General features: G+C 43.5%; 1 protein-coding gene across 1 annotated transcript in view; it reads left to right on the top strand.

Annotated features, from left to right (window-relative positions):
* Nucleotides 1-24,454, top strand: part of TTC3 (tetratricopeptide repeat domain 3) — a 155,620-nt gene that overhangs the window by 105,230 nt on the left and 25,936 nt on the right. The window contains 13 exon segments of the mRNA XM_068270424.1: nt 1,449-1,588; nt 3,529-3,858; nt 5,514-5,783; nt 6,689-6,741; nt 7,225-7,281; nt 7,388-7,461; nt 8,234-8,280; nt 8,283-8,388; nt 10,461-11,121; nt 16,222-16,287; nt 18,717-18,866; nt 21,515-21,654; nt 23,753-23,821. Of these exon segments, the coding sequence (XP_068126525.1) occupies nt 1,449-1,588; nt 3,529-3,858; nt 5,514-5,783; nt 6,689-6,741; nt 7,225-7,281; nt 7,388-7,461; nt 8,234-8,280; nt 8,283-8,388; nt 10,461-11,121; nt 16,222-16,287; nt 18,717-18,866; nt 21,515-21,654; nt 23,753-23,821 (2,163 nt within the window).

Here is a 24,454-nt window from a genome sequence, read left to right as displayed (position 1 = left end):
TACTGGAGGCATCTACCTATCTAATCTATACTGGGGCAGCTACCTATCTAACCAATATTGCAGGTACCTACCTATCTAACCTATACACTGGGGGCAGCTACCTATCTAACCTGTACTGGGGGCACCTACCTATCTAACCTATAGCTGGGACAAGTATACTGGCTACCTATACTGTGGGCACTCATCTGGCTAACCTATACTGGGGGGGATCTGTAGCTGGACACTTACACTAAGGGGGGGGGGGGGGATCTGCTGCTTAAATACACTATAAGGGGATCTGCGACTGCAAGACTAGTAGCCTAAGCCCATATACACTAAGGGGGGGATCTGGTCTTGTATATGTAGGCAGATCCCCCCTTTAGTGTATATAGGCTTAGGCTACTAGTCTTGCAGTCGCACATCCCCTTTTAGTGTATTTAGGCAGCAGATCCCCCCGCCATCCCCCCCCCCCCCCCCATTAGTGTATGTGTGTGGTGCACTCACACGCGAAGAGGATGAATGTGGTGGGGGGGGCACCAAAATCTGGTTACGCTCAGGGCGCTGTGAAACCTAAGGCCGGCCCTGTCTCTGTCCCAAATGCAAAAAATACCATGTTGAAGTGATCAGCTTGTTAAATGAGCACTGTTTTCAATCTTCTTATAGAAGTAGAGAGCAGGTAGAACTGACTGCAGCCTCTTCTGTGTAAATATCTCAGCGTGCATCTTGTCATACCATCAAATTTGCTTTATCATGTGATCAGGAGCCCAGTCAGGTCTGAAGATTTTTGCTTTCTTTTTACTATATTGAGGGAGGCAAATATCTGAATTGTAGCCGCAGTAGCAGCTTTCCGATCGGGCCCAAGGGGAAATAGCCCAGCCCGATCATGTCTGCTCTACTGCACAAGCGCATCGCACCCATGTAGTAGAGCGGACTCTGCAAGGCTCAGCTATTTCTGAGTCTGATCGGAAAGCCTCGCCTGCGCTGGAGCCAGGGAAGGTAAGTATTGCAGATGCAATGTGGGTACGGGGCCTTCCAGCGCTTTGATCCCTGAGGCTTAGGAGGACGGGGGATGCCTCATTAGGTTCCAGGGGCTTCCCCCTCCCGAGGTAAGTACCCCCTGGGCGGGAGGTTTCTTATAGATTCTCATTAAGTAAAGCTGCAGTTATGTAGCTTGACCAATTTATAAACACTGTGGAATAAGAATGGCGAACTAGATGGTAAGAATTTCACATTTATGTAAATTGTATGCTAAAGTTATGCAAATGCTTTAATTAAATGCAAAAATTATGCATCCATACAATTTCCATCACTTTGGAATTAACCTCTCACTGCTGACCCCTATGGGGGGGGGGGGGGGGGGGTGCTTGGGCTATGTGTCTTATCTGAAATCTACACTCTTCATGACTTCTCACAATAGCAACTCTCTCCCTCCGAACCTTTATAACATTTGTCTTTTTTTATCCGAGTAGCAAAAAAACAAAAGCCAAGCATGAAAATAAATTTGAAAATAAGTCTGAGAAGAAGAAAGCGCTAGAGGAAGAGCAAGTAGACCAGTCACATGGTGGTAATGGAGGGATGCCTGAAGAAAAAGCTCTTCCTAATCCTGTTGGTAAGTGTATTTTCTATATATTATCTAGAAAAACTGCACCGCAGCAGCTCTGTCCAGTGATGACATCAAGGGACATCTCCCAGACGGTAAATGTAATCATTACATCTCCTGGCATGCACTGCAGTGCATGGGGGGAGTGCGTTATCGCCATAGCCCAGGCCTGGGCAAACTGTGCACGGCTTGGACTGCATTCCTTACATGTTTGTCCTGCTCCTCTCTTGTCTATTGGCTTTGTCCCTGCACATAACGTGGTGCTTCCAGCAACTGTTCCCTCTCTTCCATAAAGCAAAATACATACAGTGTGGCTGAGCTGCTTGGTCTGAATGACCATTTGCCGGAATGCCTGTTTGCCTGCTATTCTGGAGTCAGTATGTTGCAAAACTTCAAGCTCCTTTTTAATACAAAAAGTTTCCATAAATATACTTTGTGTTCAACAAGGACCAGCAACCCGCAGTAGATGGGCACCAAGGACACCCATAAGCCATCAAATACCTGCTGACCAACTCTTAGTACGTGAGGGAATAGAGTCCAAGATCTACACTTCCCAGGATAAATGTGTCTCAAAACATGGCGACACACTGGCCTAATGCTGTTAATCGGGCATTAGCCCGTCTTCAAGCCGATAAATGTGCGCTCCTATCTCTTGTGCACATTTATCGGTTTGAAGGCAGGCTGATGCCCGAAACCGCATTAGGCCAGTGTGTCGCTATGTTTTGAGACACATTTATCCTGGGAAGTGTGGATCTTGGACTCTATTCCCTCACGGACTTGCAATAAGAATTGGCCAGCAGGCATTTGATGGATTATGGGTGTCTTTGGTGCCTATCTACTGCGGGTTGCTGGTCCTTGTTGAACACAAAGTATATTGATGGAAAAAAATTTTTTTTTGTATTAAAAGAGCTTGAAGCTTTGCAGCATACTGAGTGTGCTGATCCTTTTGCCATACAAATTGTTGATTGGCGCTCTGGTGGCTGGATCGGTGCACCTTATACCACTAGGGGAGTGCGGCCGGGTACTACTACTTTGCCATTCTGGAGTCAGTGACACACTGACTTTCTGATTAAAGAGAACCAGAGTCGAAGCACCCTCATGTATATTATTACATTTATCAGTGGGAACATGACAGTAAACACTTACCCTGCTTTTAGTTTCATTCTTCTCTGCTAAATCTGCCTGTTATCAGTTGTGAAAAGAATCGCTGACTGAGTATTCAGTCTAACTTTGCCCTGGAATCATTATAGCTGAGTCAGTCTTCTGTGAAGTCTTTTCAAGCCCTCCTGGGTTTGCTTTCCTGCTTTGCATACTCAGAGCTCTGATGACTGGGAGGAGCTGCTCCTGCCAAGAAAGAAGCTCTGAAACAGACAAGTGTGGCTGTTGTGTGATCTGTGTGCACTGTGCAGTCATCATTATTATCTGTGCAGTTTCATTCCTATGAGAGACACTTCCTACAGGCAGCTGCACAGCATACCAGAATAATGAAAGCACACAGATGAAAGGCTGCAGGAGCAACCCTGCTTGTCTATTGTCTCATAGAGCATAGACAGCACATCCAGAACAGCTCATAACCTGGAAGCAGAATGGGTATGAGCTGGCGGCCATATTGGATTTTTTCTGGAGCAATAATGGATAAAAAACACTCAAAAGGCACACCAGAGTGGCAAAATTATCAAGTAGAGCATTTATTCTTTACAAGCTATCAACTGATATGTTTGTTTTGTGTGAAATGTTCATATCTGGTTCCCTTTAAGTGATAAGTGGGAGGATCAGTCCCAGTGTTGTAGGTAGATACTGAAGGTACCTTCTGTTTGTAATCTCCCTGCATTTGAATGTAATCCAATTACACCCTTCAGCTACTGAGCTGCAGGGTGTTTTCTGGAGTTATTCTTTGTGCCTTTTTCAGTCTCTGTCCTCTCAGTCCATATTGTGTTTTTGCTTTGCAGTGACTAATGGCTACCTTGTACCGAAGGATCCCCTGTTGCTACAGGTAGTGAAGAAGCAGCAGCTGATAGTCAGAGGATGCCCTTTATCTTTCGCTCAGTTTTGGCACTCTGTAGCTGTGTGGAAAGTAGTAGGCGTAGAGGAGATGAATGATTTGGAAAGGAATCCTAGCCAGTCTGCACAGAGTCACAGCAAGATGAAGAACCTCCTCTACCATCTCTACAAAGTCAATGACCGAGTAAAAACTAGAGTGCTGCTGTATCTCCTGCACACCCACCATGAGCTTATATCCTGTGATCTGCAGAAATGGCTCCGTATAGTAGATGAAAAGGGTACGTATTTTATTTTTATAAATAACTGGTATTAAAGAGAAACCTTGACCAAGGATTGATCATCATCCCAATCAGTAGCTGATACCCCCTTTCCCACTAGAAATCTTTTCCTTTTCTCAAATTGATCATGGGGCTCTGTATGGCTGATATTGTGTTGAAACACCGCCCACAGCGTGATGTCAGGGCCATGGTGCTGACATCACACTGTGTGAGCCTTATTGCATTGTGGGAAATAACAGCTGTCTCCAACTGCCAATAAAAGCAAGCAGCAGCTACTTCCACTGACATCACCTGCCAGCAGTAAAAATGTCGCCTTTTGATAAATGTCAGCATGTAAATCAGGGAGAGTAAAGATTTTAAAATGGGCAATCTCTGACTAAATCACTTATCCGTAATTATTGTAAAAATGAAGCACTTTTGGTCATTACGTTATTTTCACTGGAGTTCCTCTTTAAGAATATGCGGTCTTTCAAATTTCTGGGTGTCAAAAGCATTTTAGAACTCACATTTCACATCCCTTCTGCTCTAGGGGAAACTTCTAAAGAAAGCACAGTCTGCAAAATGTATTGTTGTAAAGCAACATTGTCATTGTGTGCAATTGGACAGAGATCTTACCATGGCACAAGTCTATTAAAGCAAGCCTGTGACATACCGTAATAAAAAGAAGTTGCATACTTACCTCCTGTATAGGGAAGCCTTCGGATCCTCCTGAACAGCTTTGCCAGATTCATGTCCTTTCCTGTGTACTTGGGGAACTCTTACAGTCCCAGAATTAGCCAGAAAACGGGTTTGTGTACCCAAGCATTTGTATATAGTTTGCTTTTGGATAGACCTTGCATAGGAATTTCTCCAGGGCTTTATTGCATTTATCAAAAGGGAAATGCAAAGTGAACCCCCAAAATGCAGGCTTATACTGTCTCATAAGATTCCTTTTAAAATTCAGACTCCGCCTATAAGATCTGCCCAAAGGTCTTCTGGAACATCAAATGGACCCTGAGCAGTCCTTAAAAATGAAATTGTGACTTACCTGGGGCTTCCTCCAGCCCACCGTATGCGGCAAGGTCCCCGGGCGTCGTTCTGGCTCTTCTCCTGGTCCCTCTGGTGGCTCCGCTCTTCGGGCTGAAGTCATCAGTATACTTCCTAGATGAGATTAGTATGCTTAATCACGACGGCTGCAACATGTTATCAGGGCGGCTGGCGTGAGAGTCCTGCACATATGCGGTTCAGTGAAGTTTAGGAGGGGTGGCATGCGACATATCCTGTTTAATGGGCCATGTCTTCCTCAATAGCCTTGCATTGAAGGGAATTTCAGTGGCAGGCCCCGCTGCAACTCCCATGTTCCATAGGAACAGCCACCCCCCCCCCCCCCTCTATACCCTCAGTAGAGTAAATGGGGATTGGGCGAATGTTTCACACACCTCCCCTCCCAGAAGTGTGAGAGGCTGGGTTTCTCCAGTGACTGACTAGAGCCCAGCCTGTATTGCCTGCATTGCACAACCCCCCTCCTGGAATTGAGTAAGCCTGTCTTTGAGGAAGAGTCTTTGGGAGGGAAAAACTGACATGGCAAGGAGAATACTAATGTGGCTATCTGATTTCATTTTTTTTATTATTTTGCTGAACCATTAATTAAGGATTTGACCATTTATATCTTAAAGGTTTGCAAGCTGCTGAAGAATTCCGACTTTACAATGAGGAATACTTCAAGAGTGCCGAAGTCCAAGAGTTCATTCATTTATGGAATGAGTCCTATGGGAAGAATATAAACTATGAACTCTCAGACTGCTCTGCTGGCAGCCTATATGACATCCTATCTAATATGAGCATAAAGGATTTCCGCTGCTTTGTATGGTTTCTGGAAGAGAACCGGAACTTAGAATCCGTAGTCTCCTTAGGAAAAGAATTAGATAAATATTTTCAGCAGATGGGTGAGCTATTTGCAGTTTTGTCTATCTTGTTTTATGTGTATTGCTCTCTTGATAACGTTCTGGTTTAGCAACAGGATTCGACCCCGAAATCAACCTTTGATAGGTGAGACTAGTGTGGTTGCATTGTGAGCCATGAACACAGGCATATGAGGGCACCAGTCTCCCTCGATCACATGACTCCTTCTGTTGCCTCCTATTGAGGCACTAAACGGTCCCTCCCTTCTGAAGCGCCCCCCCCTTCTGAGCCCAACATCCAGTTGGGTTATAAATCTGGAGTATGGCCTGGGTGCAGTTCTAAAGAAACTGACCACACAGACCTAGTATACACACCCTCTCGCAGAAAGTGACTACCTATACAAAATAATTTTGTCAACCACCGTGGGCATTATAGGTCCCGACTGTATTGTGGCAGCATAATGGAACAGTTCTTTCACTTCACACCGGGTATTTTGCAGCGCTTCTGTTTTTGGTAAATTTTGCCTGAAGGGTATGTAAAGAGAGCCCAAGCTATAACTGACAGAGCCTGTCATGACTAATTAGTGGCTGCCAAACTTGGGGAGGGACTTCGCACCACAGACAGAGGTTTTCTAAGAATTTCGGCAGTCTTAGGAAGCATGGCTGCAGCTGCACAGCCGAAGGGTGGGGGGGGCGTCACATGTGACCCGAAGATGTCAGGACAGGTGAGTATTTAACCCCAAGGTGCACACGTCCAATGTGCAAATTCTACTTAAATGTTTTTGGGGGGTTTTGTATAAATGCTAGACCCTTTCTAGTAAGCACTCTAATCTCTTGGAAATTGGGAGATAAATTGATGGATTCAAAGGAAATAGTCATTGAGAAAAGGTTTTTGTATGAAGGCTGTGTCCTGTTACAGGAAGTGACATATTTTTCCCCCTCTAATACAGACGTGCCGTGTGATACCATTCCAACTTATTCATTAGAAATTGAAGAGTTAAATGTAAGTAAATATGTCCTTATGACCAATAGTACTCTCCAGTAAATGTTTGTTTGCAGTTCAGCTTTTTAGGGGGGGGGGGGGTGATTATGGGAGTACTTTCATTAGTCATAGTCAATCTATTATGTTCAGTTTTGAGATGAAAAAAAATAACCATGTGTAAATGAACCTGAATAAGTATTTTTAGTGAACTACAGGCGTCAAAGTTTGAAAGCCATTTTTACACAATTATGAAGTATTGCTAAGCAAGAAGTGTATGTCAACATGTATTTGAGAGGTTACTTACAACAGAAGGTACTTGGCCAACAGTCATTAATAAAGGGATACATGCTGTAATGTTTAGAAACTGCTATAGATTATTCACAGCCCCCCTAACTGATTGTTGTAAATTATGAACTCGATAAAAAGTACTAGTTGTGCTTGTTATCAAAGAACTATTTCAAAGTTTTATTCCATTGTGACCCTTTTCTTCACTTTTGTACACAGAATAAGTGTGTAACTGTTAGGGCTAAACACAAGAAAAAGAAACAGAATCAGCCAAAGGTAAGTGTGTCGAGCTCTCCACAATGCCTTTATTAGCAAGACCTGTGTATTTCTGCCCTATCTCGTCTCCTGCACAAGTAATAGTCTATCTCTTTTATGTTTACAGCCTATATACAAACTAAGTGGGGCTGTCAGCACCATACCGCACGATGAAGATATATTTACAGAAGAAGATACTTTGTAAGTCTCCCTGTTTATAAATAGTTGCAGCATATAGTTTGGCATTTACACACTAAATAGAATTGCAATGCTCTCAAAGCGCAACTCAACACTCTCCCCAATAGATTAACCACACAATCAGGCTCTGCTCACATTAGGTCCACTATCAGACTCCTTTCCAGCGCAGATGACTGCAGTAAACTGACATGGAGAATGGAGCCATGATTTTCCGTGGGTTTGTTTCAATAGTTCTGGGTTTGTCAGTTTACCCAATACTCAAACACAACTTGCATCATTCATTCATGAAACCGATGTGTTGCTATTTAGCTGGTACAGCATCGTGCATCCTCATCCCAGTGGGCTAAACATTGCAATGGATTTCCAGATTCATTCAGCCTATCAATATTGTCCAAATACACTTTGGCTCTGGCCCCAGCAGACCCAGTGTGTGGGTTAGGTGATGACTATTACAACATAAGTATTTTCGGTCAGTACCTATAGGGAGGCAGTTGGACAGTTAACATCACTGATGTTTGTATGTCACCCATTGTCTATATGCTTTTCAATGTATTATGGAAACCCAATATAAGTTAGGTCGAGGGCTACAAAGGAAATTCAGAAATACCAGGTTGGTTGGACCAGTATTTCCTTGTGAATGTGTTGTTTCTCCCACATACACAGGGAGATTTTAGTTCTGTGCTCACTATATGTGTAGGATTGAGTGATGTTTATGCACCTTAATTTATAATTTTTTTTATTTCCCCCCCCCCCCCCCCCCCCCTTCTTTGTTCAGAAGCCTTTTAGACCCTTATGAGCCGTTTGTAGTACCTGAATTCTTGCGGAGGACTTAGATGAGTTTCAGCCCTTTTACAACCCAAGCCTGGTGGGAAATAGATACGAGGTCTTGGCTGATGACTCCATGGATCCGGTCCGGGAGACTCTCTATGAGTAAGTCCTTCCTTTCACTTGCTTATACTGGCCGGTGTGAAGGGGCTGAAGAAATGTTTAATGACAAATGTTTTCCATCACGCTTACCTTGGCTTTGGGGGTAAAGTGAGTCTCCTTTAATAAAGCACAACTCCCGTATAGTTGCATACGGTGGAAATGTTTTGCTGATTGCCATCTGTGTCCCTATTGGAGATGTCTACTTTCATGTACTATGTACAGTGTTTGAAGCACACCACAATTTTTCCATCAGGACTTTACTTCATAAATAATGCACTGAAATTGACAGTTACAAATACAGAGTCATGATAGTTGCAATGCTTGTGATATTTACTCCTTCACAGTAAACGCTATAGATTTTCTATAGCTGTTCCTTTCACCATAATAACCAGCAGGGTTCCAACACTCAAGTGGATAACTCACCAGTTGGTGGTAGTCCTTTACTCTGATGTGACGAGGGGACTTGAGGGGGAAGCCTGATGGGAAAATAAAACATAAGATGGCTATTACAACTTAAACCAATTATTATATAGTATAAAGGGTGCTGGAGGGCGCTGGCCAAAATTCCGTTATGACAATTTATTATGAGTTGTTCTTAGTTTATTCACAAATGGTCTGCCTCCTGCTGCAACTATCCAGGACAGGGAGACCCCCTACTCCCTATCCTAACAAAGGTCAAAATGTATACAGCAATAGGAAGTGCGCTGGACGTCAATATGTTGTAATAAAAGGTTTTTATTTAGACCTATATGTCGTTAGACAATCTCTAAAATCACACACATGCACATGTACATTCACACACAAAGCGTGCTGGTTCCCCTTAAAAAATTCTCAAACCACGTGGTTAATTGATTTAGGCTAGCAATCAGTAGCACATAGGAGAATCAAAAAATATATAAAAATTTAAAAATAACGACAAGTACTCAGAAGATAGAATAATTCAGGGATTTTGTTTCCCTTATTCCTCCCAAAAATTGATTGTTCGCTGGTTTGCCGATATTTAAAACTACTTTATTGCTTGTAGGTATTGCACGGTCCCATTAATGGTAATATATGGCTGTTTGGCCTACCAACTTCCGGTTTATTCAAGATGACACTGCTTACCAGTCTATATCACAGGTCTCACCACTTCCCGTGATACTGTCCGGGTGCAACTTACAAATTTCAGGTCCTCAGCGGGTTTTTTTTTGAGATTTGTTTCCTCCACATAGATCTACTTCAGTCACGCCGTTCCGGAGGTTCGCTCCGAGCCTGAGTTGTTCACTCTCACTGGTTTCAACTGCGGCTTCCGGTCCTCCACTCTTGAGACGTGACGTCACTTCCTGGTGTGTCTCACTCAAGTTGCTCTGGCCATTTCCTTGCGTTTCACCCTCCACAGTCGTCTCTGCTCATTTCAGACTATTGGTACTTAGTAGGAAGAAAAAGGAATAGCCGTACTACAGTCAAAGCGGGGCGCCCCTCACAACTGTTTAGTACTTGATTGACATGTTTCAACGGCACGGCCGTCTTCCTCAGAATCTGGAGGCCGGTATAAAGTCGCCATTAATATATGCAGTTGTCCAGCACTTGGCTACTCCCACTATTAAGTCCTTAAAGTGGTATCCTCTGTAGAGTTGCATATCATATAGATCCCTTTCCACGGCCAACGTTTAGTAGCCATTATATCCTTTTTCCTCTACTCAATAAATATATTTATACTCCCAATATTCTCCCTGACATATTCCATATTATACAGCAGCAGCATTATTAAGAAAATCCACATTCAAAAATGTCACAATAAAAATCAGTATTAAAACTGCCCAAGAGTACATATCAGGGGAACCAGCATACTATGGGGAACCAGAACACTCAAACAATCAAAAAAAATTATTATATAGTATCCAACCTCAAAAAACACCCTGGAGAGTGTATTACTTGTGTATGGTACTAGCCTGGCCTAATGCTGTATAGCAGTTTGAGGTTTTTAGGTACACCACTGTACATGAGGTGGGGGGGAGACAGTGACTAGTTACATTACCATTCAGAGTTCACTGCAGGGATTTAATGGTGTTTATCTTGATCTTTTCTCTCCGTAGGTACTTCTCTCAGATATTGGAAGAACATGGGCCGCTCAAGTTAGATGATGACATTTTGATTAGAGAGTACAGAAACTTCCCAGAGCAAACTCATAAGATGGTGGAAGAGTCTGGTGGGCTAAAGGACTTCCTATTGGAGTCGTATGAATTTACCTTGGTGGAAGACAAGATCACATTATCCTATAATTTTCCCTACCTTGGATGCAGTAGACAAAGTGAAGACAGATACCATCTGAACCCGGCTGCTGCGGAGTTCAGGCCTTCGTTTAACAGACCTACACTTGATGATATTGACCTGTATTGTGACCCCAGCCAGATTGAGCCTTCTAGTTCTAGTTCTGAGACAGACCTTTCTGTTCCACGTAGAGATAATAGCTTTAGTTTTGAAGAGTATTCTGATATGTGTAGTAATCAGCATTATGAAATGTTATCTATGGACTCATCTGCATATAATTTACATGAACTAGAACAGGACTTGGATGATTTGGATGATGAGCTTAGTATAAGTAGCAGTGAATCTGAAGAATCCTCTATACAGCAAGACACAGATAAATCACCAACCTTAGAAAAACCGTATACAGATCTGGTCCCAAACTCTAATATGTCATCCAGTGGAGAACGAGAGCAACGGACTGTTCAGACTGCTATAGTGTCTGTACAGGTAATGTCACATTCATGTTCTGTGTTTTTTCTAGTGCCCAGAAGAAACCCAAGTAATTATTTCTTGCATTCTATAAACACTCCACCCTTTAGACTGACCTAGACCGACTATGGCAACAGTAGGGATTAGATTGTGGACTCTTCTAAGGGACAGTTAATGATGTGATCGTATACTGTGTATTGTAAAGCGCTGCAGAAGATGTCTGTGCTTCTGTGTTTCCCCGAAAATAAGTTTCTTCATTCATTTTTGCCCCAAATGGTGTGTTTGGGCTTATTTTCTCAGTATTACTTTGAAAATTAGCCCACATTACACTCACACTCACCTTGGCCAGGCAGAGGGCAATCTTTGGCACGCAACCAATCAAATGGGGTTGCTGGCACCAGACCAGCCAGTTACAGCCGCCTGCTGCTCCTTTGGGCGGGACCACGGCACTGTACTCTAACTGTAGCAGTTACATCTATTAGGTCACTGCTACTGATTGAGAGCATTGGCCCAATGACTGTCGCCCGTGAGACCATTGGCAGCAGTTAGCAAAAGGAGCAGTGGGCATCTGTGATTGGCCAGTCTGGTGCCTGCACCTTGCCTGATTGGTCGCTTGACAAAGCTTCCCCTCTGACTTGCCAAGGTTGTCAGCAAGTGTCGTGTGCGTGCCGACCTTTCGGATCTCTTGTTGGTGATGGTGTTTTAGCATGCCTCAATAAGAGGCCTATATAGACACCACACTGGCTCTTCTGTGTATTGCGGTAATGCTCTGTCCATGCTTGCCCAGCTCTTCCACCCTTAAGACTTCATTTCGGGGGAGGGCTTATATTTTGAGCATGCTTGAAATTGTAGATGGGGCTTATTTTTGGGGTAGAGTTTATTTTTGGAGAAACACAGTATATTAAAGAGACACTGAAGCGAAAAAAAATATGATATAGTGAATTGGTTGTGTACTATGAATAATTACTAGAAGATTAGCAGCAAAGAAAATATCCTCATATTTTTATTTTCAGGTATACAGTGTTTTTTCTAACATTGCATCATTCTCCTAATATGTGCAGATTACACAACACTCAGCATTCAAAATGATTCTTTCAGAGCAGTCTGTGAACTAATGACCTCTCCTCTGGCAGAGAAAAAGTAATTAGTTCACTTACAGTTGAGATAATAAAATTCAGATAACAGCGCTCTCCACGACTTTGAAAGTCGTAGAGATTAATGTGCTTAGAGATAACTAGTTTCTTAACTCTTCCTGTACTGGAAACAATTAGACTGATGTCAGGGGCAAACGCAGGATTTTTAAGGGGGGGGATTCCTGAAAGGTCCGGAAGCACTTATGTCCCCGAGTGCTTCCGAAGACAGGTGGCTCCATACTGCCCATGCACAAAATTGCGCTGGCGTATTACGGGGCTGCCTGTCTTTGGAAGTACTCAAGGACACAAGTGTTTCTGAGGGCTTCTGGTAGCAGCAAATGTGAACGGGGGACAGCGATAGAACAACTCCCCGAGAGAGAAACGGCAGATAGACTTAGTTTGGACAATTCAGTGGAATATGCCACAGTGTCACATAGCGCAAGCGATAGCCATATGATGCAGGGTTATATGCATCTGCGGAAGATGGCGGCGCTATATAAATACTAAATAATAATAATTTGCCTCACCAGGATTGCACTTTTATTTAGCTTTCCTGTATGACAAGAAGACACAAACACCCAGCACTAGGGAAAGAGGGAAACAAAGGTGAATGAGGGAGGGCTGGTGCACACCAAGAGGGCTTCTGAGCGTTTTTCAAATCGACAGTGATTTGAAAAGCGCTTAGCTAATGTTACCCTATGAGGGTGTTCTCACAGCAGCGTTGTGATTTTTTCAAAATCGCAGGTATATTGCATGCAGCATTTTTTGAGCAATTCATTCAGAAATCGCTCTGAAAATCGCTTCAGAAAATTGCACTCACTAATTGCTAGCAATTGCTATTGTGATTTTTGGCGTGCATTAGCCCAGTAAGAGGAGTGGAGAGAGACTGAGAATAGCCTGAGATGGAGCAGAGAGCTTATCTGTATTGCAGAAAGCAGCCATCCTGGAGTCTCGGTACTGTCAAAAACTTTTCTCCTTATCCACACATGCAGTCATTATAACAATGAGGAGAGACCAGACAGATGTTTGCCCACAGACCCTCCAGGCAAGCTCTGCATCATGCTGTGTATATTTACCAGCTTGTCTGCCCTCTAATTGCACTTTTATCAGCTAGCCTAGTGTTTCACCTGAATACACCAGACACAAATCACTGAATGAAAGGCTGCCTGGGGGGAGATTGCCCCCCTTCCAGCCAGCACTAGGGGGAAGGAGGAAAACAATAGTGAATGCAGAGAGAGTATCTGTATTGCAGTCCCCCATCACACAGGCTACTTGCATGCGTCTCCTGTCCCTGCCAGCCAAATCCAAAAAAGCCTCACACACACAAGCTGCAGGCAGCTCCCCTGGAGTTTAGGTACTGTCAAAACTTTTCAACCTGTGTAGCTGTCTACAGGTCTTTACAATAGTGAAAGAGCTGAGTTTTTCCCACAATCCCTGCAGGAGGCAAGCCTTTACCAGCTCGCCCGCTTCAGGGATTTCAGGAAATTTTTTTAAAGGGACAGGAGTCTCAGGGGGGTGTTCCATACACCCAGAACCCCGGTCTGGATACGCCAGTGGATGTATCTGATATCATAATTTTTTTTCCGCTTCAGTGTCTCTTTAATGCATAATAATAGAAGTCTGTCTTGAAACGTGCACAGAAATGACAAGGCATGGGGTTGGACTTGCCTTTAAGAGGGAGTGAGTTAATGCGTGAACTGTAGGTCGGGTTGGTAAATATGTTGTCAGTGTCCTAGAATAACTAGGTTACGTTGAAGAGGTAAGATGAATGGTGCACTTTTGCAAAATTCAACGACTGGACACTGGTCCAATGGGAATCAAAGGGAACTCCAAGGAACAGAACAGTTTGAGAAGCTGACCAACCTGTCGTGTAGAATGGAGGTTGTGGAAGAATTTAGTGAGCAAATGCCAGCCTGCCCTTCTAACTTGATAGACCAGCAGACTTGTTAAAGGAAACTAGATCTGAAATAAAGTGAACATTTTATACATACCTGGGGCTTCCTCCAGCCACATGCGCATGGATCGCTCCCATGCCGCCTTCTTTAGTCTTTTCCGTTTTCTGTACCTGGTCCCGTTACTTTCTCCAGTCACGGCCAATCTGACGTAAGTGAAGTACTCTATTTATTTACGGATCTTTCCAGCAGCTGCCTGAGCGATACATAGAGGGCGCACTTCTCTTGCACAGACTGGCCGCGACTGAAGGAAGTAACAGGACCCGGTACAGAAGACTGAGGATGGCAGCGTGAGAGTGATCCGAGCAGATGGGGCTGGAGGAAGCCCTAGGTATGTATAAAATGTTTACTTTTATTCTAGCTCTGGTACACTTTAAATAAAACTGCCCTTTTCTACTCACTGAAAAATAGTTTGCCCCCTTCTTTCCTCTTAAAGTTTTTGAAAACTTGGACCTCTCCCTCCTTCCCCTTGAAAACCTTCACTGACCAGTACTATTCCTGGGGCCACGTGTAATGAACTGGAACAAATACCTCCAAGAGTACAGTACAAACAGACCAGGCTTCCAAGGGGCAGGTGCAAAGCTACGTACATACTTAAGCTATTACTCTAAAAATAAGTCCTTTTCAAGAAGTCGGGGATTTATTAAAGCTAAGGTCTTTGTTTTGGTGTATGCATTGTCTGCAAATGCACTAATTGACAAACCTTTCCATAGTCGTTACTGTGATCTGTTATGACACAGGCAAGGGTTGCCTTTTGTCACTCCATAACAGACCCTTTCTACTGATCCAGTCAAAGTTTGTGGACTACTTGTGTTGTCAAGTGATAAAGCAAGCCATATACATCTATTTATTTATTTTTTCCCCCAATTCGATTCCTCAGATTCATTTACTATTAGATCGGTCATAATATTTTATAGATCTTACCAAATTGCCAAAGTTTTATTGGTCAGGATATACAGTTTATGGTTAACTTTCACTCAAAATGATTTAGTACACTTTGTTGCCAGCTCCTATGCTTTATAAATGATTACTAACAGATAAGAAGTGTTACAGCTTCCAACTGTTAATATCAATGGGTGTTAAGCCACTGAAAGCTTGCATATAGATTTGTTTCAGTATATCCCAGATTGAAATAATTAGAACACACAGACAAGAGAATGATCACTAAATATAACGTATTCTTGTGATAATGTACAGAGAATATACAAAAATTACATATAAAAAGGATATGATTAAAATGCCTATTGCTAAGATATCTGCTAACATATTATGTCCACCAAAATATGTTGCATGAAATGCATACCAGTTCCTAAGAGCGTATAACGTAGCAGAGCAACAGCATAGTTCTGTCTTGTTGTTACCTCTTTCTTTATAGTGTTAAACAGAAAATGAAACAAACTCCTCTTGCTAATTAACCTACAAGTATGTCATAGCAAATTACATCATAAGAAATAATTTCTGGAATGTAATCTGCTTTCAGTTTCTCTTTCTAACCTATGAGGCATACTAGGAGACCTCTGCCAAGTATTAGCTAATGTGCTTGCTAAAATATTTCAGCTATTGGTTAGGTCATTCTCAGCGTGGGAATAAATGAGAATACTTTCACATCATTACACTTTAAAGCAAGATACAAAAACTGATTAATCATTTCAGTAGTAATTTTGAGTCTGACCTAAAAGAAAATCAAAAGATAAAAATTAATGAAAGAAGGGAAGAATGCAATGTTGTATATTTGACAATGTAATCAAATGAAATGCGGTGCCTGAATCCACTGGTTGGAGTATGAAACGATGCATCTTCTGCTAACCCCAGTCTAGATTTTCTACCATTTCTTATTGTGCTTATTGATCGAATGGTGTCCAGAAGTTCATCAAAACTTATCAGTGGTGTGGAAATGTTCAGGAACGTCTGACAGATTAAATCACACTGATTGAATCTGCTTAATATTTCCTGCATCGGTCGAGTGGTGTTTGGAAGCTTGTAACAGCTGCCTGGTACTAAAATATCGGTTTCCTATCATTCTGATGTTTCAGGTTGATATTGAAGTGACATATTGTGAAGTTAATACTGATGCCTTCCAGCCCTTTGAATCACAGCAGGTAATACTTTTTCTCTCTTGTGCCCAAGAACCTTTGTTTATGAATGCTCATGTTTTGGTTCTTTTTACTGCAAATTGGACGATGTGATTTGCTTATCGGTGACCAGTACATTTCTGTTAGTTTGAAGAAAATTCCAGCCACTATTTTTACCTTAGGGCCTGTTCAGACTGTCAGCGTTTGTAGAACGCGTATAAATTCAAAGAAACGCAAGTTGAAAAACGAATGCGTTTTTCTTGCATTCAAAAGCGTTTTCTATTGCGTTTTGCACACACAGGAAAAAAGAATTATGGGAACCGCAGAGGAAAACATACGCTAAAAACGCAATAGTACGCGTTTTTGATACGCGTCCATAGACTTTCATTGCGTCCGTTTCTATGCGTGATGCACAGAACTGCGTGCAGCAATGCGGATGAGGAACGTATGCGTCTCATACGCATACATGTGAACGAGGCAATTAGAAAACATTAGTAGCCGTTTCTATGCGGAAAGTCTGCCTGTACACGTTCTGGAAAAACGGCTAGGAACGCACATAGTCTGAACAGGCCCTTAAGGAGCCCATCCCATCTTACCACTTGTATTTTATGTGAGAGACTCCAAGTATGAAGAGCTGTAGCAGGCTGCAGTATCAGTGGAAGTCAGTGCATTGGGTATTCCTTTAATAGCTGTATGTTTCAATGATATCCAGAAGTGGAAGATGAACACACCCCCATACAGAGTTATCAGCAGCCAGAAGATGACTGTTCAGTAGTGATCGCTGTGTGACAGCTGGGTGTGTTGTGTCAGATAAACTAGTGATCGCTGGGTGTGTTGTGTTAGATAATCGTGGTAGGCATATTATACAGTGCGTTGTGCTGGCAGAAAGACTGTTAAGTCTTTGAGGAGGACATGGGTATCTTGGACTGTGCAGCCCAACAGCTGAGGCATATCCTTATGGCCTCTTCAAGGTCAGTGACCTGGATGCTGGGATTGTTGTCACGTGTTTTATCTTCGGAAACAAACCAAAAATGTCCTTTTTTTTATATGAAATTTCACTTTCATTTTGGAACAAAATCCACCCAAAAACAAAAATCTGATAGAATTCTGGACAATGTTCAAACCCCCTCTTATTTGGTGGTTATTTTTTGCTTGCTTTTTCTTTTATTTTATTTTTTGTTACTGTGGCAGTGCTGCTCATGTCTTTGTATCTTTGACTTTCTAAGAGAAAGCTTAACTTTGCAAGCGTAGCTTCTATACTCTGTATAGTACAGAGCACTTGACATAATATCCCTTTAGGCATATGTCCCTAAACAGCCTGGCAGCCTTAGCAGTTAAAGAGCAGCGGAGGGTACACATAGCTCTAAGGTTCACATTCCCGGTTGGCAAAATTTTTCCAAAACCTGAATACGCTGCGGATACCCATGGAATCAATGCAAGCTTATGGGAGCAGACAGTTTCCATTCCCACTAGGCTCCTTCCCCATCCTTTCCGGATCTGCTCACGTCTTCAGTCGCCATTTGTGTTGTTCACACGCTGACCACTGCATCGGTATCAGAGACCTGGAAGAACCATAGGGCTATCAATACTTTACAAAAGACCAATGTCGATTCTCTCTAGCACCCGGATTTTTATTGGTTCACTGAGTGCTAGGTAGGTTTCCCCTTGATCTCGCCAATGGTAGCCCGATGTTTCTGTCGGCGCTGAGCTTCCAGTGCTTTTCGCCGAGCAGCGGGGCCACTGCGTGCGAAAGACCGGAATGGCGCCAACAGCGGGCTGGATGTACAATGGTGAGTAGTGTAAATACATTCACCGGACACTATAGTGGGGCGCGGCATATCTGTTAAAGCGCTAAACGCACTGATGTGCATTTAATCTGTAGTGTGAACCTAGACTTAAAGCAAACTCCAAAACCGCTTCCTGGTCAGCACACTGTTGCACTGTATTGCTCACTTGAGCCATAGGGAAACATGGACATTACCTTGCTCATCAGTTGTCCTTTGTTATAACTGACAGCAACTGGTATATAACTGACTGCAACTGATATATTTGGTTCTGACAAAATCTTGTCAGAACTGGAAGGAATCATTGTTAGAAGAAAATGGTAAGCTTCTGAGAGGATCTGAAGGCGAGGTAAGTATGTAATATTCATTTGCAGGTACATCATATGTTTATTTTAAATAATTTTAATTGATTCAGGTTCACTTTAAGCCTGGTACACACTTTGAATTATGATTGGCCAATCAATGACCAATTTAGTATGAGGGTCAACAGATGTTTAATACTACGTATGAGCAGTTTGTGTAGATAACTCATCATACTACATTGGGTTGGTAAAATTGAACCATGCATTAGGATTAGCCACACCCATAAATAGTTGGTTCCAGAGTGTGGCTGTTACGGAAATGTGTAAACCTGCAAGGTGCTCTTCAGTCATACTGTCCTCTTGATTTCAGGGGGATATTTTGCGGATGGAGAAGGAGCAGATAGCGCTAGTAGAACAACTTAGAGATGTAACAGAGAAATATGAAAACATGCAGAGCCGCTACAAAGAGGAGATGGCGAGTCTGGAGGAGCAGATAAAGGACACTGTACAGAAGAATGAGGTATGTGACACACATGAACATTTCAATGAAAAAGTACCATAACTTCCCCCTCAGCACTGATAACAGATTGCATAGCTTGTGTGACTCTACAGGTGCGCATGCATCTAGCAATGTATTATTATTTATTGCATTTCTAAAGCGCCAACATATTACGCAGCGCTGGACAATAAATCCATACAATGGTACAAAGGATGGCAGACGTAACAAAGTTATACAAAGTGAACAGGGTACAGGACACCGGATCATGTGATTTAGGGCTTTTTAAGTAGCCCGGTAATTTAAATACGAGGCGGTCATAGGAAAGGAGCACAATGATGGGGCACGCGATCCTGTAGGAAAGGAGGACCCTGCCAAAGGCTTAAAGCCGTGGTCCTCAAACTACGGCCCGCAGGCTGAATGCGGCCCGTGAGGCTTTTTCCACTGGCCCCCAAACACAAAAATGTAGAACTTAGATGTGGCCCACTGCACCCTTAAATATTGGCAGCCCGCATATATAATAGCAGTGTTGGCACCACCCATACACATACTGTAGAAGCCAGCGAGCAGTCATTCGCTGGCTTCCAATCCAATTCTGCATCAGGTGACACTGCTGTCCAACTTTAAAAACATTGTTTCACTTACCTGGGGCTCCCCCAAGCCCCCAGCAGCCGTCCTGTCCGAGCCGCCGTTCTCCTGCCGCCAGCTACTTTCGGTTTCGCCGCCGGGCCACTGCGCCTGCTCTGGCCACGCGTATCCTTTCTTCGCGTCCCCTGCTATTGCAAAGGGGAATGCAATGAAAGGATACGCTTGGCAGGGCTGCGCTGCCGTCGACTTTGAAGTCGGCGGCGGGAGAACGGAGGCTCGGGCAGGACCGGCGCTGGACAGGACGGCTGCTGGGGGCTTGGGGAAGCCCCAGGTAAGTAAGGCAATGTGTTTAAAAACACTTTACAGTTCCGCTTTAACTGAGGGAACCTTAACTGAGAGGGATATGGATGTTTCCTTTTAAACAATACCAGTTGCCTGGCAGTCCTGCTGATCACTTGGCTGCAGTGGGTGGATCGCACACCTGAAACAAGCATGCAGCTAATCCAGTCTTACTGCAGTCAGAGCGCCTGATCTGCATGCTTGTTGAGGGGCTGTGGCTAAAAGTATTAGAGACAGAGGATCAGCAGGAGAGACAGGCAACTGGAATTATTTTAAAAGGAAAAATCCACATCCTTCTCAGTTTAGTTTCCCTTTAAAGAGAATCTGTATTGTTAAAATCGCACAAAAGTAAACATACCAGTGCGTTAGGGGACATCTCCTATTACCCTCTGTCACAATTTCGCCGCTCCTTGCCGCATTAAAAGTGGTTAAAAACAGTTTTAAAAAGTTTGTTTATAAACAAACAAAATGGCCACCAAAACAGGAAGTAGGTTGATGTACAGTATGTCCACACATAGAAAATACATCCATACACAAGCAGGCTGTATACAGCATTCCTTTTGAATCTCAAGAGATAATTTGTGTGTTTCTTTCCCCCCTGAGGGGGGAGTGCATAGCAGAACCACAACACTGAAGAACTTGGCAGCCTTCCAGACACAGGCTGACAAGTCTGACAAGGGAAAGATACATTGATTTATTACAGAGACTGTGATAGTACAAAGTGCTGCAGTAAGCCAGAACACATTAGAATAGCTTTTGGAACTTGTAGGATGATAAAAAACAGGATGCAATTTTTGTTACGGAGTCTCTTTAAAGAAAACCTTTAACCCCGTTGGGGGGTGGCGGGGGGGGGTTGGGTGTCCTGCGCAGCAGAGCGGATCCGACCTAGATCGGCTATTTTCGCCTATCTCTGTGCGGAGAGCCGCAACAGTGCCCCCGCTGGAGCCAGGGAAGGTAAATATATCAAGCCTTGTCAGTCGTGTCGAGGCAGGATTCCGGGACACTTCGAGGGGAGCCGGCGCTGGACTGCCTGCAGCTACAGGGAAGGGGGAAGCCTCATTGGGACCCTGAGGCTTCCCCCTCTTGAGGTAAGTACCCCCAGGGGAACTTTTTTTTTTTTTTACAGGTTCTCTTTAAGGAAGCCATACATCAAGCGATGTATGGGCAGATTCGACCAAGACAAATATCTCTAATCAGCTGCCCATACACCACAGGCCAATTCCCGATCACTTTCATGCCAATATCGATGCGGAATATGCCTTGTGTGCTGCCCTGACGCTGTCACATGCACACCCTTACTAGGAAACCACGTGGCACGCATGTATGGAGGAAGGAGTGTGGCTGGAGCAGCGGGGGACAAGTACAGGCCGTGAACAGGTAATGTATACTTAACACTTGGCCCCTTGGGGACATTTTTCATTAGGTGGGACAGTGCAAGGGGGATCGTCGCAATATCGCGCACCTGATCGAGCAAGTCGGCCCAACATATTGCAGTTAAGTGTAACTCCAGAAAGCCGCGCAGATAGTGCCCTGGCTGGGATTCAAACCGGGGACCCAGCTCTGCAAGGCGAGAGCGCTGCCATCCTGGGGCTTTTTTTTTAATTATTTTAAATGATTTTACTTCACCTCGGCTTTGCTTTAACTTTAAACCCACAAGTCTATCTCCAGTAGCATTTTCCCCATGCTTTTACTTGAGAGCAAAATTTCATTTAAAATTTTGTATTTTTTTGGGCAAATCTCTACAGGTTATAAAGACGGAGCTGAACTGGCTTCAGCAGGTTTATGATGCCGAAGGCAAGAAATGGCATCAAGAGAAAAAGGAGCATCAGGAGAAAATTAAGTCTCTTAAGAGTAGTATAAAATCCACTATAGACAACAATGATAGGTGAGTGCTGTGCCTGCCTTGTAAGACTAGAGCAGAGTCTCTGTACATCTTATGGGGGCTGAAGGCTGATTCGGTGCAGTAGGTTTTGATGCTGGCATTTAATGGTCTTGGGCAAAGGTGCATTTTGGAAGAGATTTATTTCCTCTGTCACAGCCCAGACACACACTGGGACTGACTTCTGTCGTTGATTACACCACCCATAAACAGTAAATTCAATCACTGTGATCGAATCTGCTGTGGAATCGGTAACAAAAACTTTGCCCGATTAATTTCTGTTCGAAATCAATCGGACAGGGTGGAATATTTGGATCAGCTTTGAATCGGGAGCACGTCGCTAGCGGTGTTTGATTTGGCCAATGCAGAATAGAGGCAGTGCTCTCACCTTTCCGGATGATGCGTATCCTCCTGGGTCTGGTGGTTCTACATGCCACGGGTCTCCTCTGCGTTTCCTGTTCTGTTCCATGTCATGTGACACAAGCCGAAGTTCAGACACTCGAGATCCGGCAGCATACACGCTGGGGCGCTAGTGTTTGAACTTTAGTTTGTTTCACATGACACTTCACAGAAGAGGACATGGGGAGGAGGAGACCTGCGGCATGGAATTAAAGTGAACCCGAGGAGAGAGCGATATGGAGGCTGCCATATTTCCTTTTAAACCATACTAGTTGCCTGGCAGCCCTGCTGATATATTTGGCTGAAGAAGTGAACTGAATTGCACCAAAAACAAGCATGCAGATAATCTTGTAAGTTCTGACAATATTGTCAGAAACCTTTGATCTGCTGCATGCTTGTTCGGGGTCTATGGTTAAAAGTAATAGAGGAACAGCAGGGCAGCCAGGCAACTAGAATTGCTTAAAAGGTGATAAATATGGCAGCCTCCATATTATTCTCACCTCGGGTTACCTTTAAACCACCGCGCTCGTGAGGACACATCGGACAGGTGAGATTACTGCTGCCTGCCGGTGGCTACACAGATTTTGAATCTTTCATGCTGAAATCGATTAAAAATCTCTGCGTGTGCAGGCAATAGATACCTCTCTGATCAGATTTGATCAGAGGGGGATTTATGTAATGGTCTATGGCCACCTAACTGTTCCTGTTTAGTTCTGTTGTGTGTGGTGGTGGTGTTGTTTTAACCTCTTCTGGAAGCCTAGTTGAAGCTTGGGTAGCACGGTGGAAAATCAAATTCTTAAAGAGAGGGATGCCTCAGGATCCTATTAAGGCTTCACTCTGTGGTTTGCTGTCCCCCATCATTGAGGCTTCCCTCGGTGGTTTGCTGTCCCCCATTGTTGAGGCTTCCCTCTCTGCAGGGTAATCTTTAATTTTAAAGGGACTCCAAGCACCTCTCATGGGTATGCCTTTAAGCATACCCATGAACAATTGAGTGCGTCAGCACACTTACCAGCCACTTGTTTTCTCCAAACAACCCCTGGTATTGCCGCTATAAAATGCATGGGACCAGACATGCCATGACCCCTCTGGAGGAGCCTCTTGCAATGGCATTGAATGTAACTTCCTCTTCCTGCTTCCTTCACTTGTACAATGGCCATGTACAATGGCCATGCGTGTCACTTCCTCTTCCTGCTTCATTCGGTGATCCTCTGGACAGGGGGGACCCGGAAGTTATAACATATCCAAGATGGCGACTCAGGCATCAAATGAGAGGAGAGCACAAGCTACAGAATGGTATGCATCTTTAAGTACTTTGCAGTACTGGTCAGAGTCCCTTTAAACACGACTTCGGCTTGGGTTTCACTTTAAGGGACAAAGCCATTTTTATTTTTTCTTGTGAAATCACTTTGATTGGCTTATGGTGTCACGAGCCAATGAAATTGACTCCTGACATGCGCATGGAGCTCAGCAGTCACCGACAGCTGAATGGGACACAGCAGCATCAGAGGGACACAAATGGCGGGACTGGTGGGAGTGTGCTGTGGCGACTGTCTACGTCCTGCCAGAGCAGCATAGCCATGCACAGGACGTAGATGTCAACTACGTGGGTACGGAAAGGGTTAATTAACCATTGGGTCTTGTGCACCAATTTCTGTGGGGAGCGAGTTAAACTTGGCCTATGGCTTATTCTGGTTTGTATTTATAGGTGTTCTAAGAACATAGAAGAGAAGAAAAAGCAGTATGGGAAGCACATAGATGAGTTTATGAAGATACAGTAAGTTGATGTAGTATTTCATCTGCCGCATATCCAATTCTGTCTTAAACCCTGTTATGCTGTTTGTTTATGAAGTGCCAATGTAATGCAAATAGTTCCAAGCTGGTGCAGAATTATGCCATTTTTTTTAAGTGGATTAGTGAGCACGTGTGCGCGCCGCTACCGCCACCGTTTCCGTCGGGTTTCCGCGTTGAGCAATTGGGGAAGAGGACCGAGCGGTCACATTGTATTTAAATGTACCCAAAAGGAACATTTCCTATATCGGGAAAATGTTCACAAGCGCCAACTTGTGGCCAAAAACTAAAATTACACCTACAGACACATTTATTATTGTTTATTTATTGTACTTATAAAGCGCCAACATATAACAGCGCTGCGTAATATGTTGGCGCTTTATAAATGCAATAAATATTACGCATACTTACACAATACTAATAAAATAACTGCTTTACCAAAGCCCCCCCCCCCCCCCATTAAAAAAAGTAAAAAAAAAATACATAAATAGTTGCCTTAGGGGCTCAGCTTTTTTAATCTATTTTATGATGGGAAATTACTTTTACTTTACTACATAGGGGCTTGTAATTATGGACCAGACAAAAGAAAAACAAAACAGAAAAATAAACACCTATATTT

This window comes from Hyperolius riggenbachi, chromosome 2 (genome assembly GCF_040937935.1).
Source record: "Hyperolius riggenbachi isolate aHypRig1 chromosome 2, aHypRig1.pri, whole genome shotgun sequence".
NCBI classification, from domain to species: Eukaryota; Metazoa; Chordata; class Amphibia; order Anura; family Hyperoliidae; genus Hyperolius; species Hyperolius riggenbachi.
This window is presented reverse-complemented; position numbering and strand designations above follow the sequence as displayed.